Source organism: Astatotilapia calliptera, chromosome 8 (genome assembly GCF_900246225.1).
Source record: "Astatotilapia calliptera chromosome 8, fAstCal1.2, whole genome shotgun sequence".
Lineage (NCBI taxonomy): Eukaryota > Metazoa > Chordata > Actinopteri > Cichliformes > Cichlidae > Astatotilapia > Astatotilapia calliptera.
This window is the reverse complement of record NC_039309.1, coordinates 11,170,696-11,191,271: the sequence shown is the minus strand read 5'-3', so window position 1 is coordinate 11,191,271 and position 20,576 is coordinate 11,170,696. Positions and strand designations below refer to the sequence as shown.

Sequence of the window (20,576 nt, the reverse complement as noted above, 5' to 3'; positions counted from 1 at the left end):
CTTTATTGTAGTTGCACACCAGGGGTCAGGGGTAATTTTGATTGTCATTTTGATCCTGTTTATGTACATGCAGAATTGACAATAAAGCTGACTTTGACTTTGACTTAGACGTTGACCATAATTTCACAAAATTTATATGAATGGACTGAAATGCAGCCCTAAAATAATTAAGTAAAGAGAAGCTATACTTAATTGCTTACTTTTGAAATGTATCAAATAAATTTAAAATGATCTTGTCATTTTTCATTAAATTTAGCTTGTACAAATGAGGATTTTAATCACTTTGTTTTGTTCTAGTAAATGCACAAATATAAAAACAAACAGTGAAAAACTTTCAAACATGATTTTCTTTTTTGCGTGAAGTGATAAAAAATAGAAAAATATGAAATCCTCCCATTTAAGAAGATCTAACCAGTCAATTTTTTGTCTTTTGTCTTTATGTGTAAATGCAATGATTATACGAGACAACCCGCAGGTCCTTTTGCGTAAAAGATTTCAGACACTTTTATTATTGTACAAGTGATATCAGCATAATGAAAGTGATAATACCCATGAACATGAAAGACATTTTTTCTTACTGTATTTACAGAGAAGTGTCTTCACATCACACACAAAGAATGCTTCTACAAAATGAACAATTTGTAAATAACATAACATTAAATAAACTCCACCTACCTTTAGGTTTACAGCTGAATATGCATATGATGACCATCTCTGCACTGCATAGAATTTATACATATACTTTTCCTCATGAACAATGCGGGTTTTTTTCTAATAATAATAACAATAATAACAATAATACTGCTCTCGTGATGCATATAGGCGGCCTGTAAATAAACATTAATGAGAACTAAGTCTTTGGCAAATGCAAATACATTCACTTGACAGATGAAGAAACCATCATTCCAGCTTGATTCAAACAAATGACTTGGCCTGAAACATGTTGGAGGGGGAGGAGGGGGCTAAAGTTAGGAAGGAGCATGTTTAAGGCATTTAGCTGAAAACGTCGCCCTGCTTTTTGATTTTATTGGAGTCATCAGAATCATCTTATCAGCGTGAATCTGAACGCTTCAGTTATCAGACTAGACAAATGATGATAGTGTTTTTACTTGGGATGGCTGTTATATCCTTTTTTTGTGGTTGAATGCCAAAGACTTAATCAACTTAAATAGAAATGTAAGCTGTGAGAACATAGTATAGTGCACGCCAAGGCAGTGACATGATGGGCCTTGAAATACAAGATTAACTGTAAGTGCCTTTTGGACTTACAGCCGGTTTTGTGAAATAAAGCAAAGATGCATGTCAGTTTTCTGCATAATAACGCTCCAGTGTTGCAAACCTCCAAAATAGTGCAAAATTAACAACAAAAAAAAAACCACAACAAAAGTTTTGCCTGATGACCTCTTGAATCCTGACAAATAAGACATAGTGAAACACTAGCCAAGCAGTCTGCAGTTGAGTCATTACGAATTATAAAAATGAAATAAAAAAATCATTTTAAGAATATATTTACTAGTTTCTCGAAGTCTTGCAAATAGCGGGCCATGGTGCTATATAGTCATGGCTCCATCTATTTTCAAACGGATGTTTCTTTATTTATTTCATTTTCATTTTTACATCTTGATTGTGTATCACAGAGAACATGTCCTAATCTTCTCATGGCATCAAAAGCGATCGATTTACTCATGCTGGATGTTCAGTCGGTGACTGTTCAAATGGATAAAATCAACATTAGGCTGCCACAGCCTGCACGTGTTGCTGCTAATCTCCTCTGATCTCTCTGCACTGCCGTTTGAATCGAGAGGGAGACAAATTGGAAAAGTGGGGAAAAAAGGCTGCTGCTACATTTTAAGCTCTGGACAGTGTCCCTGCTGAGAGCCATCAAGAAAAAGGAATGTACAGTATTGATCCATGATGGGATGAAACTGTGGTACTGCTAAAGGGGGAAAGAATTCTTGACTTTTCTTTTCTTTTTTAGAGTCTTTTTCCTTTTATTTTATTTGTTAAATCACTGCATTTAGCCACAAGTTTTATCATGTGTGTAGCAACTTTCCCTGTCCGTGATGATGTCTTGGAGATTAAGTTTGGCTTTGATGGTCCAACAAAGCTGTGATGAGAGAGGACTGAAGTTGTCACAAATCCCAAAAACCGTTTAGTTTCTTTTTGTGTGAGCCAGGAATATTTTATGCGCAGTTGCTCAGTGTCCAGTGGACCATGCCGCTCACACCGGGGCAATATGGAGGCTGAGGCCATGGTCCTGCAGGTTGATTTGGTTTCCATGGTAACTAGTGACGGTCATAGGCAGTGGCAGCAGTGGGAGGGGCGGAGCCTCTCGATGCGGCACTATAATAATAAGGGGAACCTGAAAGTTAACAGAAGAACGAACCATTTGAAACAACAAATACAGTTTTCACTGCCATTTACCAAATATGTTAATATTCATATTATAATGTGTAATAATAGGTTTCATCATTCAAGTCACATCACACTAACCATTTACTAAGACCTGTCCCCCACATTTATTGTTTTTACCACCTGCCAATGTTTCCATACTGAAACTTTTGCATCAATCCTTGATGTTAGACCAGCAAAATTAGGATTTTCCTTTAAAGTTTACTTAAATGTTGTTTACTTAACTAGCTATAAACAACTAAGAAAGGTTGCATCTTATGCATTTCACATTTTTTATGCTTTCTAAATTTTTAATTTGATTTAAATTTGAATCTGCAAATGCTGTAATCAAAAAAGAGACCCACTAAAGCTACATGTCACAGACAAAAGGTCACCTATTGGATGTAGAAGACATGACAGGAAGAATTTTTTTTGTTTTTAGTATAGCAATATCAGCAAAATGATTACTCAACTGTTGTCCTAACATAATTTTTCAAATATAACACTTTAACATTTAGGATCGTAGAAGGATGTTCAAGGGGACCTATTGTGCTCATTTCTAGCTCTTTAATTTCTATTATTGCACTCTACTAGAGTAGTTTTGCATGATTCTCTGTTCAAATTAGTCTTTATTTCTCTGCTACTGGGCCTTAATTCATCTACAGTCTGAAACAAGATTTTTAACTCCTGTCCCTTTAAGACCACCATCCCGATAAGACAGCTGTCTCCTGATTGGCTGCAACTTGCAAACAGAAGGTTTGAAGAGCAGGTGGGTGGGGCTCGTGTGTTGACAACCAGGGACAGGATCATCATATTAGGAATATCCTGGTTGTACATATCCAAAACTGCCTTAAACTCAGGATTTAGAGCAGTGTAGTCTGAGCTATTAAACATACTCTAACCTTGTTATTGGAAACATATAAGAATCCGTCATTGGAATAATGTAGAAATGACAGAAAATAGTAGGTCAGTTTTAAGGATTAGCTCAAGCTTTACTTGGGCAAGATAATACAAAATAACACTTGCAATACATATCTATTTTATTACAGGTGGTGCTTAAATATAACACAAATCACCACCTCAAATGCACTAAAGCACTAAAAAGAAAGTATTGCTCTTGTTAGCGCTCCAGCTGTAATGCTTTGGGATGTATAAATATCCTAAGACTTCCATGTCTGCAAGGCTACAACTGGACTATCGCTGATCTAGTAAATGGTCAATTAATCATTCTCATCAAGTTTCTCACTCTCTGCTCACTTAGTAATGCTGGGTTGCTGAATCGCCAGGCTTCATTGTAGGTTGTGTACTGTGGATGACTGTAGGGGTTCCCCGAAAACTCACTCCCTGCAAAACAAAAACAACAAATCAATTAGCATTTCAATGCATCAAACCATTACCCCCTTCACATGCAGTCATTTCTCGTCATTCAAAACAGGATGCAATTTGTGGGTGGAAATGATAGTCATCGATGTGAGACCAGTCAAGCAAGTAATTTATTTCTTTTTCATTTCACTTAAGTTATGCAACACTGAACAATACAGGATGTGACACTGAAGGCGGCTTTTCCCTGTCCCATTTATGGATATCAACCCATTCTTCTTCCTCCAGTATATTCCAAAGCAGTCTAATAAATACAGAGTGGTAATAAACAGTTTCATGCATACGTTTTTGATATGCTGCAATAAATCCTGCAGCCTTTCTTGGAGGAGTTTTAACATCTCCAGTCTCAAAGCCCTCTGGTCTAAACTCTGATGTTTCTTGCAACAGAAGTACCTTGGAGCATGTCAGTGAGCACTGCTGCTGGTTCAACACGTTTCTTTCTTTTACGAGATAATAAAGGCCAGATTTTATATGGAGCTGGTGAGAAATGGCTTTGCTTTAACAGTGTTTTGTGCCTGTCACTAAATCTTAGTGGTTGTGTATAGGATGAATCAGTTGTAACACAAAACCACAAGCCATGGGATTAAGGTCCTCATCTTTTGCTTGGTGCCACATAGGAACAAATGGAAAGTAAAAGTATGTTTGACTTGTCTCTTTTCCACCCACATGATTTAACAGTTTTATTAGCTGAAATCAAAAAAGTAAATCTGGGCTGCGCTATCGCCCAGGGCTCCCACATCACCCTTTGTTTTTACTGCTGCTTTGGCTATTATGACATCAAGCTTTTGAAGAAGAATATGGAAAAATGTATACAATATATGTATTTTTATTGTCTCTATATTTTCAATATTTTCAAAAATAAACTACTATTTTAAAAATAATGTGCTAAATAATATAATAAATAATTTATAAATAAATAATAAATAATCTAGCAACATAGCATTACATGTAAGCCATTCAGTTCTAAGAATACCACAAACATTAAAGCAGGGCTAGATATGGATGATGCGATGTAATTTGGGTGTACCTACCCTTTAAGAAATACCCTTACCCTTTACAAAAGCATTTGTTTAGTGCTTTGAGGACTAAGTTACCACTAGGTTTTATGAAATGCTCCTTTTTAGTCTACCTTCAAATCACAAAACAACAACAAATGGAAAATAAATGCAACCTCCTTGGCTGAGAATATACTAAAAAATGTCATTTTATAATGGAAGAAAAAGGAACAGCCAGAGTCTGTGATGGGGTGCCTGATTGGTAAATGATATGCTAACACAATGCACACTTGACTGATTTCCTTGTCCATGTGGTTTAATCACGTCAAAGCAAAATGCTGGCTGTGCTTTGCTGAAAACGTGTGCCTCGATGCTGGAGCTGGAGAAGCGTATAAAGCCCTGCACCAAAACTGCATCTTTGCCCTGTTCCTGGCAGTGAAACACAAACCTGACCTCCTCAGAGAGACAATGATTTGAATATTTACCGGGCTCTCATGCCTCTGCCTTTTGACCCTTAACTGTTTGCTGTGAACCTGAACTGCAGGTTAAGTAGAGGAGAGTAAAGGATATGCTCTGGAGCTCAGAGGCTGGGGAGGGCTGCTGGTGCTGTTTATCGAGGCCGCTGAGAACGGCCACCAGAGGAGATGATGAGCCAACAGAACCGGGAAGATGAGAAGAAAGAGAGTTTGACCATGCTCTACCCTTTCTTTGATCACCTACTCAGCTTGTCTGACCCAATCATATGCACACATAATATAAGAATATGTGAATCCCTTATTCTACAGGTCAATATTCATTTAAATATTATACAGCTTCTACAAATGTTTTGAGGGCAACGCCAACTGTTAAATAACCCCTAATGAAAATATAAAACACTTCATCTCTTACCAGGAACCATTCCAGCGAGTGTGGAGGTTGGGTAGCTGCCCTGGCCTGTAGGGGGAACGTGAGGGGGATACCCAGGTAAGGTTGTGTTGGCCATATCCCGACCTGCAGAGAGAAAACAAAACAAACAGAAAGAAAACTCAGGTGTGATTTAGAAAATCTTCTGTTTAAGATTGGTGACGCTGTAACTTACAAATGAATCCTTAACACTTGAGTGAAAAGAAACATTTCTATCTTTAAAGCAAGAAGCAAAGTATTCTTTTTTTAGGCTTGGAGAATTTAAAATCTGAACTTTTTTATATTCTGCTTGAGTTTCTGCTTTCAGAGTCTGATATTATCAAACAAAATATGTAGAATCTGAATCTGCTGAGCAAATAAGTAGCTGTTCCTGCAAAATAAAGGTTGGTAAAAGCAAACTCAAGTGCGGTTAGCCACTTTCACCTCTGCTTTCAGCCTCCCATCCTCAAAAATGCAAATGTGCAATTACACAAAACAACCATTACCCCCTGTTTCTGTGGACGTCATGACTCACCACCATCACCACAAGTCAGTCAGTACAAAACTCCAAATTTCAGTTACCAGAAAGCATCAGCCTGCCTCTAATAGGTGAACTAAAAACAAACTAACAGCTGCTGCTTCCAATCAACCGAATCCTAGTCACGTATATATGTCTCCTCATTAAACAATTCAAACTTGTCTAAATATGGCAGCCTTTAGTAAACCCCAGAAGTCTCCTCTCTTTTCTGTAGTGGCTGTAAAGGCAGAGCACGCAGGCCCCTCCGCAGAGCGTCACCCGTCTGGCTGCAGATATTCAGCTCTGTAATTGAGAGTGACGGTTGGGCTGTCCTCGTTGGCCACAGGGACATTCGGACTACGGCACGTAACTCCATTTACCACAGTGGCTGGGGTAAGAGAGGCCCCTGCTATATTGTCAACTGTGAGGGTCACTTAGACTCAAAGGGAAAAATCATTTCCCACTGGAGCTTTAATGAGGAAGTACAGGATAAAATGCACCGTAACACCAGAGGACAACAGTTGTTCGTGTTGTTGGTGTTACAAAAAAAAAAGAAAAGAAAATTATAGTCTGGCACCAGATTCAAATCCAAGTTTACTTTTTCATCTTATGAGGCAAAAAGTGTTTACTGGTAAATGCTGTTTTCCCTCAAACAATGTTTTTGACTCTGCAGCGCCGCTATGCATGATTTGTCTCACTTTTAATGTCTGTGACTCTGTACCTCTAACAAAATAAGAGGATATGCAAAGCAATAACTATATAATAGAATAAAACAACAACAACAACAACAACAAAGTACTGCCAGTAAGCATAAGACACAGAAAACATATATATACTGGATTAAAAGAATAATGGAACAAACACATTATTTGTTTATTTTGAGGATGTGGGAATGATACTTTTGGCTAATGATGTACCACTACTACAAGCTGGCAGCAATACTGGCTATGCCGAGGGATGTGGGGGCCAGGGACTGAAAAGGTTGGTGGTAAAACTGGCAGAAACATGGTGGCAGGCCCACAAGGCCAAGATCTGCCAGAGAGGACCAGGAGGACGAGGGTTAGGAGTAAAAGAAGCCATGGAAGCTTTGAATGGCTTCTATTTAACGCAAAGAGTGCATGGAGAGTTGAGGCTCTCTTTGTTTGTTTTTTGGTAAAATAGGAACCAATACAAAGGATTAACAGCAGCTGACACTGCTTTCATTGTTTTCTCACTCAACTACAGTGCTGCACTTGAATATGATGTATACAACAGTATTTATTCAGTGATTAAAATCATCTCCAGGCTGACCTGCTGGCCTGCTTTACTTAAAATATACTGTAACTCATATAATCCATGCTAACTCCCGAAAAAGACTCTTATGTATAATATTAATGTTATGATACATTTTTGTGTTGTTATTGTGAACACCAGTGGAAATTCTAACTGCAAAAAACAAACAAACAACAAAACCCCCAAAACAAAACAAAAATACCAATCTTAAGCAAGGTTTTCAGCTCCATCATCAATTGAACCCTTAAAATGCGAATATTAATTTAAAAAAAACATTTTTTTTTTGTCTGAAATTGTCACTCGATGACACAAATTTGCCACTCTGTTGTTCAGCAGAAAAAAGATTTATTCACAGGTTTGTTCAAAGGTACAATGTAAACCACAACGCTGTAAAATAGTACATGAAAGGCAAATATCAACTTACTTGTGAAGCGAATTTGCTCTAAAAACACTTTCCCCCCCAAAAAAGAACTTTTTCATTTGTGATCACAAATTGTCTGATAAAGAAACGATTAAATCTTATGTCCAACAACTGTTCCCTATTGTTTGCAAATCTCCACACTGATCGTTGTATTGTATGAGGGTCTGCTGAGATTTATCTTCTGCTTAAAGCGCTGAAACTCAAGGGCTGCAGAGTTAAAGAGCTTTATAGAAAAGAGTGAGGTCATGCTGGACCTTTCATTTATAATAAGAATTAGTTAGCCACAAGCCAGTGCACATAAGTCAAAGGGAGCCGTGGGAGTACTGTAGGTGGGGGGTCCAGCAGGGTTGAGGCCATTGTGTATGTGTGTGTGTGCGTGTGTGTGTGTAGACACTGGTAACTATTGTCTAGCTGTCTCCCTAAACAATGACACTATCTTTTCTTCATTATTATTGCAGCAGCTACAGCTTCCTCATATGTTTAATAAAAGTAAATACTCTAATCTCTCCATTAGCTTCTGAAAAATATAATCACCACAAGATCTGTTTTTGCTTGCAGTTTTAATTTATTTTCTTCAGAAATAATAGCATACTGCAGTTCAATTCGGCTTCTTTTATGCTGGATGAAGTCACGGCTGTACTGTAGTCATCGACGGGCACTTTATATTTTAAATAACCAAGCAAGACTAGATAACTCAGTTTTATGAAAGCTGATTTTACTAAAAGTTTGGATGAAGGAGTCATTATATTTTTCCTCGTGTGACGCTGCTTCCAATCTGGGATGTTATTGGTATATTTCTGAATTAAAAAAATGTGTCCAACTGAAACTGGAAATGAACATTATTGGGGTAGTAAATTTGCATGAAGTAAGTGTAACTACATCAAAAAAAATAAACAAAACAAAATCACTAAACAAATTTAAAAAAAGGATTTGATTTTGTTTAGTCAATTCACCAATATTGGACCTAAAACTGATCAGGTCAATCAGATCAGTGAAACAATACTTTCAGCATAACCCTCATGGAAACTTCAGCCTTCATTTCCTCTCCAAAAAGTGTCAATTTTGCTAAGCGATTAGAATAAATGAATAAAAGAAGGACTTTAACATGCAAAACAGGAAAGGTTTACCTATTAAAAAACAGTTAATAAAGGTGTTTTAAAGGTATGTTTGCCAAGCTTCTGCGCTGATAACCGCCTGTGCCGAATCCTGCTTTTGTATATTCCAGGATGCAGTTGGCAGTGACTGCCAGAAGCTCTGTTACTGTTGCTTTATGTCCCCTTTAAAACCCTCTTTCAGTGAGGCACCGATTTGGAGAACTCTCTGTACAGCAATGATAGCCTCATTAGCTGCTTCCTAGCCTTTGTTGTTTTTGCAACAGAGATGTGTGTCCAGATTCTCATTAAAAGATGGCTTTCTTTATATTGTCTGTTTCCTCTGACAGTCCCCTTAGATTGAACGCCAGCAAATCGAGCTATTTATTTTCCCCTGTCCTCTTTTTTTTCCTTTCTTTCGCTGCAAAAATCAATTCAAAGATTTTTTGGTTCGCTGTTACAAAAGCCTGTTGATTTCTGTCTTCATTTGAGAAGCAGCTCGAGCTGGGAATACTGTGTTATATTTCATAAACATAGCGGATTTCTTGTGAACATATTTGAACCCCCCAAAAAAGCAAACTTTGAAGTACACAGAGTGACTGAAAACATATATTATTATAGCAATAAAACCCGTGGGTTTTATCTGAACCCACAACCAGACACATTATGCACTAACAACTACTCAATTTCTTAAAACACAAAGGGAAAACCGGGGTGACCTTCTTGTTATTTGGCACAAGAACAAAGTCATTTGTGAATTACTCTTTTGCTTGCAAGAGTATTAAATTTACCATGACAGGGACACCTTCATGTTTGCTACAACAACAACCAAAAATCTTTGACCTCCATTTTCTAGGCTATATGCAGAATGGGGCAATTTATCACGAGCCAAAAAATCTCAGCACCCTAATTAATTACAACTAAGTAAAGAATGTTTGGAGAGCCAAATTGCTTTAATTCCCCGAACACCGGCTGAAAGTCATTCATTATCAAATGTGTGCTCAAAGGTTAGTTTGCTTTTCTGAAGATGAAATAAGCATTAATTTCGGAGCCCGCATTTTCCCCTGTGGGAAGACACGGGAGCGATTTGTCACGAGGCCACACATCACTGATGGCAGGTTCACTGTCTGATCATTGCTCGCTGCTCACTGGACAACGGCAGGTCTTGACGCTTTCTGTGTAGTTCACCCTGAGAGCACTCGCTCAGCTAAAGTGTGGCTAGTTGTGTTTGCTGGATGAGGTTTTGTTTAATAGCAGGAAGGTATAAAAGGGGTGTACAGAAGCAGCTGCTTGAGTAGGAGAGGTGTCATTGACACAGGGGCTTTAAGCCATTGGAGGCCTCCATTAACAGGCCCAGCAGGGAATATGTTTAAAGAGTCTTCAGTATGCGGCCAATGAGCAGAGATGTGTAAAACTCCCACTGAACGCTCATGGGAATTTTAAGAGGGCTCTTAAGTCTGAAGCAGCATCAAGAAAACAGGTGGGCTCTGGCTAATTTCAGGAAATACAGAAACGCTCTATAGAAATAGTGGACAATTGGCCGTATCAAGACCATCTCTCCATTTATTTCTCAAAATACACACAAAAAAAGTTCCGAACTCCTCCCTCCGCTATTCACAAATTCACCCACGGCTCACACTATTTGAATTTTAAGCAGTTCGACTGAAAAAGAATAAGAAGCACTTGAGATGAAATCCATCTCTCGAAGGGAATTCATCAAAGAAATTACTTCCCATATCAACAATAGAAATTACCTCACAATATGCAATTGTCCTATCCACATATTCATGGAACCCTTTGGTGTTTTTATGGGGTAAGAGGGACTATTTAGCAGGTAATACAGCATTAATGTGGAGGAAAGGGAGAGAAAAAAAGTGTTTTAATGGAAGTGGCTTCTTGCCTCTGAATTTCGATGATGTGCACAATGCCCTTAAATCCCTTTCTTATTTGAGCCTGCTTTGCAGGTACTTTTGAGCCTTAATAGGATAAGCAGAGGACACAAAAGATTTCTATCTCTGAAGTCTTTCAGTTCACTGAGAATCCTGATCTCTGGCAATGAGCACTTCATGAATCATTCATTTTTAATAGATTATGCAAATTCCAGGACATAAAATCAACAAGATCAATAACTGCAGGCATTTTAATTGGTGTTCAAAAACACATTTTTAAGCACGAACATAATCTGCAGTTCTTTCCCGCGTAAAGACACAATTAATTTGAAATTGGATCTCAGCCTAAATACTGCAGATAATTTGCCACTTTTTGCAAGGCTTAAAATTCCTCTGGTGAGCTTATCGCTGGCAAGTAAACTGTAATACTCAGCCATTAGAGAGACCACACACCTGAATATCACCTATTATCCACACAGGCAGGCACTGGGGGGAAAACCAAGCAGAAGAGCCACTAACCAAATAGTAATTACCAAGTGGAAGTCAGAGCCATGTTTGTTCCATTAGTTTGACCTCTGTACGCTTTATTCCTGAGATCTTCCAACATGGAAGGGCGCAGAAAAAACTTATTTACTAATACAAAATCAAGTCGAGTCAGGTGCTTTCCACACACACACACACACACACACACACACACACACACACACTGGAACACACAGCCATCCATACAATCCCATCTTTCTTCCTCTTAATGTCTCTTTGCACCTGTAAAGCAGTAAGGAGACCCTCTCTGCAGAGACCATCTAAAATATCCCAGGTGCCGCCTGTAGAGACAAGCCTGTTTCTATGGGGCCATCAGTGCACAAAGGACAAACACACACCTTTCTTCTCAGGAGGCCTGCCTTACAGGGGGAAATCTACCTCCCACATATTAATGAGAGAAGGGCCCTTTCTTTTCTCATAAGACTGCTTGGCTATCATTTGAGAAGGAGGGCTGCAGCAATTTTCAATCACCCTGTCTCCCCCCCCCCCCCCCCCCCCCCCCGCGCAGAACTCGTTGCCTTTGATGGCTGCTGCATAATTATATGAATTTTAATAAAAGCTCTGTATATTAATCTCAGGCCCCCGACAGTCATCGTAAACTTTCAGTAAACTTAACCTTCTTCTTGGTAATAACACTGCAACAACAAAACAATATTTCAATTAACCAGACAGTCATTAACTGTGACAAGGAGAGGAGACAACTAGGAGGGAGAAGCAGAGAGAGAGAAAGAGAGAGAGGAGGGTGAAATAAATGATCGTAGTGTTAGAGTTAGGCGGCAGAAATGCCAGAGCGTATTTACCGAGGCACATTACTCGTGCTTTGAGACACACAAACTATCTCCTGGAGAACAAATTGCAGGAGCAACACAGCAGCAGCCAACAAGCAGTCAGTCCTGCATGGTGGCCTTTTTTTTTCCTCCCAGAGACCTTGCTCTGATACACAGTCATAGTTCTGATGTGCTGGCACCCAAAGGTCCTTGTCCAGTAGTGACTGAACAGCTCCCCTCCCCTCCCAGTCTCTCTTATCGCCCTGCTTGCTCAGCAAAAAAAAAAAAAAAGGAAAAAAAAAACCAAGACGGAAGACTGCTGCTAAGCTTTTTATCGCATTTTCAGCTCAGAGTGAAACGGTAAAAAAGTCTTCACACTTAACTTTTTGCTTTGCCTTTATTGTCACATATTTCATTTTGCTCTTTGTCAGTTGCACAGGCATGTTTAGCTCTGACTTTCTTGTCCTTTTACATTGTTCAAAACCCCTCAGCTGAAGCTGTGGCTCAGCAGCATAAAGGCGTACTGTATGGCACTTGATCTTACCTACAGGGTAGCTTTGCGACACGCTGGGGCCCAGGTCTGGGTTGGCGCTAGAGGATAAACTGGGTTTGCCTTCGTCCAGGCTGGAATTCAGGGCAGGAAGCGAGTACTCATTAGCCTGGGAAAAGGACAGTTGAATCATTACACAACCAAACAATACCTAGATGGAAATCCTCCTTTCTCCTCCTCCATTAAGCGTTCCACACAGGCCTGTGTGAGTATAAATTTGTATGAGAGCATTGTGTGTGTGTGTGTGTGTGTTCATGCTGCAGGGTGGCAGTTCAAGCATATCATGAATGTATTTTGGTATTGTCTGAGAGGAAGTGGGATTTTGAGATGAGTGAAAAGCCAAGGTGTCAGCTGGCCCTTTGTGCTTGACTGCAGTGCTACTCCTGATCAGCCAAGGGAGAAAGCAGTTCTGCTTTGTTACAGACACACCATGTGGCCTCGTTTAAGGAACACTATTCAGGTTTTTTTTTTTTTTGAGTTTTTGTTGTTTTAATTTGGAGTCTAAACCACCTTTAAATTTCATTACCTCTTATCTCTGAATACAATCACTTGTACAGCTTGTGTGTTTTGCTATCGTAAAACTGTTGAGGCTTTTCTTTTTGTTTGGGCTCAGATGTTGGCTTAAAGGGCCAGTTCACCCAAATCACGCACCATACAAACCCTTAATCCTTCTGATATTTTGAAATGTAAACACATCTGGAGCCACCCTTTTAATAGAGACTGATGGAGATGTAACTTTTTTTTAAAGGAAAAATTTTGTTAAAACACTGCGGTTTGCCATTAAAGATTTTCATTATTATTGCTAATCTATCAAATATTTAAAAAAAAAAAAATAGATTTCCTCATTTCTTTTTTCTTTTAAAAAATAATATTTTTTCAAAATAAACTTTCCTTTTAATTTTGAAAAAATTAAAATTAAAAAGACAAACAAAAAAACCCCACATGAAATAAAGTTTAAAATTGATAAAAAATAGATTATTTAAATAAAAAAGTAAAGTAAAAGTAAAATATCATTATAAATAAGTGAGGATTTTTGATGTAGAAAATATTTATTAATCATGACGTTTGATCAAAAACTCATGGCAACACGTCTTTTCTTTACTGTGTATTATTATAGCACTGAATTATCTGCAGAACTCACATATTTTATAGAAGCATTTTTATTGTCAGCGACTGACACCAAAGCCTGTACAGGCACTGTGCTACACAAAAGCCTCCCATTCACCTTCATTGCACTGGGATGGAATCAAAAAACAAACGAACAAAAAAAATGAACTCTAACTTGTAATTTGGGTGACCTGACTTTTTAATTAAATAAAAAACTTTCTCAATGTAAAAAAATACTCTTCCAGGTTCCCCATGGCAGATGTTAGCAGATTTTTTTTAATGAGATGAGACTTCCGGAGTCTGAGTGTTGACAATGTTTGTCCAAAGCGCAGTGTGCGAGGCTCAGTGGGCCGCGCTCCCACAGGAGGACGCCTGTGACCCCGCTCTTGTCTGCCACTATCACAGATAAACTCTAATTGTCTGCTACAACTGTTCACTGGCACAATGTCGGATGTTTTCCTCTATTCTCGCAGGCTTCAGACGCCAAACAGACGTTTTATCATGCAGATAAAGGGCAGGAGGGGGAAAACTGAAAAGATAGGTCTGAAAAGGATGACCAAATGGCTAGCAGAAGTGTGGGAGGGGTGAATCCATTGAGTTTTGCATCTCCAGAATGGATTTTTAATGCCTCGCTACAGAACCCAGACACTGGCTAATAGGGACACATTTTCCTGAGGAAAAAAGAAAAAAAACCATGAGGCACCCATGAAAGGGAAAATACTCTGATTAATATTGCATTAAATTAAAGCTGATTTTTCTGGACTGTTCCTGGCCTCCTTTCTTTTTTCTTACTTACTCACCCCCTTTTCCTAGTCTAACCCTTTTCCCTCTGCCTTTTAATACTCTCCCTGACGCTCTTTGTGATTGCAAGTCATTTCCAATTCGTTTTGGTATTGATCTTCCAGTAGAAATCAGTTTTGTAATTAGCTGCAAATTAGGCCCTCTTCTGGAGGTGAGGCCTGTCCCACTGATTTATCACCTGCGTAATTCGCCCCGATTGGAGAGAAATTAAAATGAACTCAATTAGGTGACTGCTTTTGCTTTATGGGTCCGACTTGTAGTTCGGTGGGAGAAATTAATAGTCTCTTGTTGTTTAATAGTATAATGAAAGTAAATAAAGGTTATCCATTGTAATAAGCCCAGAGCTTTTAATAAGCGGTGGGTTCTGGCTGTCATTTTGGCGTGGGGGGTGGCTGTTTCCCAAATGCCTCTTAATTTTTCGAAATGAGGATGGATGGCCAGAGTGGCTTTAATATCAGGACCAGGAAAAAGGTGGAGGCTTCATACAACTATTTCATGGGCATGTGTTACAATAAAGGCAGCTTTTTGAGGCCGCGTCAGTCGTTGCACATTAAGATATGTCATAGAATTGGAAAATAAACAACAAAGGCAAGAAACAACAGTTGAATAGTGTGGCAAAAATGAAGAAAAAAAATCTAGGTATTGATTAATTTCTGTTGCTTTACTGTTATTCTCAATTACAGGGAGTACACAGAATGTGTTTTTCATCACCAAATCAATAGTATGTGGGAGTTTTCCTACTGATACCTCCAGCATTATACATGCTGGGGCTGTAATCCCAGGCTTTGCCATCTCAGACATTTATTTAATTAGCTTTTATTTCCAGGAAAGGGTTTGGGAATATATGTGACAGAGGTGCTTTTTCTGTGTTTGACTCAGTACTAGCATGCTCGGTTTTCAGTGCTGCAAGAAAGGAAAAGCAAAGATGGAGAGTTTCGGTGCCACTAACCTGTTCTAGTTTGACATGTTCCGTCGTAGAGAAGACGTCAGGGTACGAGGGGCGTTCAAAGACCCGGTCCAACGCTTCCAGCTGCTGCTGTGTGAAGGCATCTGCCCTCAGGTGTTTCCGTAAACTCTCCACACTACCCTGAGAATCACTGTTTGGGCCAGAACCATCTGAACCATCTACAAGAAGAAAGAGCAACATTCGAGACACTGACCCCGGGAAGCTGGCCTTTACTTCAAGCTATGCACTTTATATTCTTCTCATGTTTTTTTCCTGTACCTTCTCTGTGGGGGATCTGAGAAATGGAGTGCAGGTTTTTCTGTACCTTAATGGCTGTGGTGAGCCACTGGCTACATTACACAGGCTTTTCCCTGCACCCCTCCACAGTATTAACACCATCATGATCTGAAAGCCCTCTGGTAATTGATGGATTACCGTCACTTGCAAATATATACATGTTGTGGCAAGCATGTGTACTAATGAAAGCAGCAGCAAGCCCATTATAGTGCCTTTTCATTTCAGCCAGTGCATTTTTCTTCCTTCTTTCCTACCCCCCCCACCCAAAACCCTACCGATGTTACTGAAATCAAGAGCAGCCTTTTTTTTTAAAGCACAATTTCCCTTTCACAATTCAATACTGCTTCCATTCTCAGTGAGCGGGTGGTTCCATTTGAAAGCAGCAGCAGAGGACAAGGGGCTGAATAAAATTGTACATTCTTGTTCAATCATCCTGCTCTCCAAACACGGGAATTTTCTCCCGACTCCTGACCTGATTACTCGTCTGTTGGGAGAAGGATGCCTCTCCCGTTGTTACTTGTGTGCAACGCTTTCAAACCTTCACAGACCATCCTTCCATAGCGCCCTCTCTTTTTCTCTTCTCCAGCCCTTCTTAACCACCCCCCGCACACACCCTCAGCCACCTCTCCAGGCTGCAGTGACAGTGTCTGTAGGTCTTCTTCCCCGGATCCCAGAAAGCTTCAGCTCCCTTACAAATCTGTCATTCTAAATTTGCGGCAGATTATGTTCTCCCCTCAGTGGGAGAGTGGTGATATATGATATGCAAGGCCGCTATTGATTGCCTGTTCTGGTGGCAAGAGGGAGCTGAAATGAACTTGAAATGAACATCATGCCTCAACTCATTGTGCGTATAATACTCTACTTAATCCCACATTTTTCTCTGCCATGGAATTCAATTGATCAATCATGTCTGTGTGATAGTACCATTTGGGAGGGTTATTGCCGTTCTATTCTGCTGCTTGACCTTTTTTCACCGGCTGAGGCCAGAGGATGAACCCGACTCTCCAAAGAGGAGCTGATGGAGCTATAAACAAGACCATAGGTAGGTGTGCATAAGCCAAAATTGTGCTGGCTGCAAAAATGTAAAGAAATAAAGCGTTTTGCTAACAATATCTTATTAGCAAAACTTTCAGTCTCCAAAATAAATGCATTAAGGTTTATTTAAAAGTGCTGCAGAGATCTGACAGGCTGTATTGTTTTGTGACGGAAATATTGCCATGAGTTTCTTAGTCAGTGTCACGTTTGCATAAAAAGGCTTTTATAGAGCTGCATTGTGAGGAACTCTTATATTTTTGCTATGCGGAAGATCTGATTTGGGAGATAAACGGTTTCACTGATGCATCATTTACCTTTCAAAGAGGTAATATGAGGTAATGTGTAGAGGGTGTCTGCAAAGGAAGGACAGCAGCATCATTCATTTCAGCAACTGCCCTAAAATGAATTTATTTGTGTAATTAATTAAGTGACAAAGCAGCCCAGTAATTATAATGGTGCTGTGACAAAGGAGGAAACTGGGTAATGTATTACATAGTGTGCAAAGGAAGAAGTTTGAGGTGATTGAATTTGCTCTTTGTTTCCAGGTTTGAAACTGTGAATGTTGACATGACCACTCGATTTACATCAAGTTAGATGAGATAATCCATTTCAGCCCTAATTTGAGGTTTTATCTTACAGGACATAGGTTAGCAGTAGAAAGGCTGTATATAAAAGATGGATGCAGCTCTGAAAAGTGAAGTCTAATACAGCTGAAAAAAGATTAAGTGCATTTAAAAAAATGACCCTTTGGCTCCCTTGAGCAATGACCTCATTAAATACTTTCCTAATGAGTTTGTACTTTCAATTATTAGTGCAAAGTCCTATTTAATACAACGTGACATTCATTTTGTAAAGTATGGTCCCATAAAACAGGATGTATGAGCTTACAGTGTCCTTTGTTTCTTAGTCAGATCCACTCCTTGGTACCCATGTTTCATTTTAAAAATAAAAGATGCGATGGCCAAACCAGGAGTCAACAAACAAATATGTGATGTCATGCTCAGCACAATAGCATATGAAAATCCCCCCTTATTGCCCCTCATAGTGTCACTCTATACCAGCGGTCCCCAACCCCTGGGCCACGGACTGGTACCGGTCCGTGAGTCGTTTGGTACCGGGCTGCGAGAGTTGAGGCTTGGGTGTGAAATGTATGGTTTTCAGGGTTTTTATCGGTTTTTAGTGTTATTTTGTTCTTGTTTTTATCGTTAACTCGGTTTTCCTGGGTCTTTTCACGTGTGTTATGAATATATCTTCGTTTTATTCGGTACCAGTACAAGTTTTATTTTGTTGTATTTATCCGCGACACCTTAAAGGCCGGTCTGTGAAAATATTGTGGGGCATAAACCGGTCCGTGGTGCAAAAAAGGTTGGGGACCGCTACTCTATACCCCCCTAGAGGGGCCTATCCCCACTGGTTTAACATGTGCAATACCCAGCAAATACAACGATACAGCTCTACTACTTGGTAAAAAGTTAAATTTATTACTTTAAGAGCATAACGCAATTCATACACAACAAAAACAAGGAAACACCTCCCCCCAAAAAACTGCTTTCTTGCCCCTGTAGTGGCACTTTGGTACATTCAGGTGGATAATCTCACCTGCTACAGCTGCACCAAGTCACTTTATCAAACCCAGTTGTCCTCTTTGCTACCAAAGCAAATAGAGTCATTAATTACTTTCCATCAGCGAGCCTGATCCACAACACCCTGATCAATACCCCCAACCATATTTGTCATTCACCAGTGTGGAATACACTTCCCACACACAAGACAAACCATCCTGGGTCAAGCTACACACTTTTCCTCCCACTCAGTCCAATCTGCCCTCCCTGCTACTGATTCTCTTCTGACAAATCAGCAGAGGTGGTGTTTTGGTGAAGAAGACGACTCTCTTAAGACCATTCAGGAAGCTATGTAATTATGATTCTTCAAGCATAGGTTTAAGTAGTTTGGAGAATGTTTCCCCCAAAAAAACACCAAAGTCCCAAAAGAACATATTGTTCTTAAGTGAATTATGACTCCTGTGCATTAGGATAAAAAAAAAGAGTACAATTATGTCATTATAAGTGCCAACAAAACATCTTTAACACCAGACATTCCCGTTGCTGGTGAAAACTGGTTTTTTAAACCATGACTATGATTGTTCTCTCACCTTATTACCCCTGTTGCTATCATTAAAACCCATGACAAAGTTGCTTAACCACAGCAAGGTAGTTATTTTAAGTCAAACCTAGAAAGGCCTAACTGGAAAAGCTCTGGAGTGTGAGGTTTTTTATTTAGATTTACTTTTTTTCCATACTCAAGATTGAAAAAAAAAAAAAGTATCTAAATTAGTAATTTGATAATAATTTACATTTGACTGATTTCTGCCTCATTAGTTTAACCTCTTAATGCCCAGTTTATCACATTTAATATGTGATTTTTTGTGTTTTTGAGACTTCCACATGATCAGTGTGATCCCACCCTCAACATAAAAAATTTAATAAATTGCACAATACAGTTTTAAGCAATAAAGAAATAATAAACTGTCACAAACTAAACTCACAAATGCATATATATATATTTTTTTTTTTAAAAAAGAAGAATTTTCTGCTACTTATTTCATGGTTCGGGGTTTAAAGAGTTAATGTGTTAGCGAGCTGAAGCCGCTGTCAATTAAATTTGACCAAGCCTGATCTACACTATATATCTACTATATTTAAATTTAGAAATGTTAACTTTAACATTTTGCTTATATAGCCATACATATTGTTAAATAAAAATGCATCAGCTTGCATAAGTGCTTCAAAATCTCTTCCGAAAGTCCGAACCATCATCTGGACATTTCTAAATCTGCCCATTACGCTGCAGTGATAATAATCTCTGACCACAGTGGCTTTGTTGTTGCTTGTCTCGCTCTGTGGTCACTTATTGATCACCGCTGGCACTGAAGATATTCATCTTGACATCGGTCTGTATTAACACTCTGGTAACAAGGGAGTAGCCTCCATCAGATCAGATAACCAGCTTTATGAAGCAGCCTCCTCTCTGCAGGATTGGCACCCAGAGGTCATGACCCCTAGCAGGAGACTTAAGCCAATGCAACTCCGAGTCTGAAGTCAGTCTGAGTGACTGGCTTCTCCGTCACAGTTGTTATTTTTGATAACAATTATCGCAAATGAAGTGTAGACTGAGTATGAATAGCAGCTTTTCTTAGAAGAAGAGAGGGGCTTCAGAATAGAAGTTTAAGGTCTTTCGTTTAATGAAAATTGAGTTTTGAAGTTTGTGTTTGAGGCACCTTGAGGTCAGGAAAGACTCCCTTAGACGAATGAGCTTTGCCCCCTCCCAACTGTACTCCCACCCGGTCTGCTTCGTGTTTAAATAACATGTCAACATGCATACGAGTTTGTTCCCTCAACACATTCACGTATTTCACAATAATATACCTGTATAATTTCCCGCCTGATTCAATTCTTGGCTAAATGAAATCAAATTAAAACTCGTTTGCATCAAATTGGATGAACTCAGCTTCATTTTGGCTTGCTAATTGATTATTCTGATTATGTAAACATAGATGAAATACTGTCTTCTGGATGTAATATGTTTTTTCTGTGTTACTGTAGGAACAACAAATTGTGTAGATCAGCAGAAATTAAATTTTGGTAATAAGAATTTGAGAACTTTAAACCCATTTTTTTTTGCATTATTTCACA

General features: G+C 39.1%; 1 protein-coding gene across 4 annotated transcripts in view; it reads right to left on the bottom strand.

Moving 5' to 3' along the window:
- Window positions 1-489: 489 nt before the first annotated feature.
- The window catches only part of pax2b (paired box 2b), a 29,840-nt gene continuing 9,753 nt past the window's right edge, over window positions 490-20,576 (bottom strand). For 2 of the 4 annotated variants that reach the window (XM_026178479.1, XM_026178480.1), the window contains exons 6-10: window positions 15,556-15,731; window positions 12,693-12,807; window positions 5,655-5,756; window positions 3,649-3,735; window positions 490-2,343 (exon numbers count right to left, since the gene is read on the bottom strand). In XM_026178479.1, coding sequence (XP_026034264.1) covers window positions 2,222-2,343; window positions 3,649-3,735; window positions 5,655-5,756; window positions 12,693-12,807; window positions 15,556-15,731 — 602 coding nt within the window. In that variant the 3' untranslated portion in view covers window positions 490-2,221. Of the gene's footprint in view, window positions 2,363-3,648; window positions 3,736-5,654; window positions 5,757-12,692; window positions 12,808-15,555; window positions 15,732-20,576 lie in introns of all 4 variants that reach the window. The other 2 variants (XM_026178482.1, XM_026178483.1) reach the window with 1 other exon arrangement.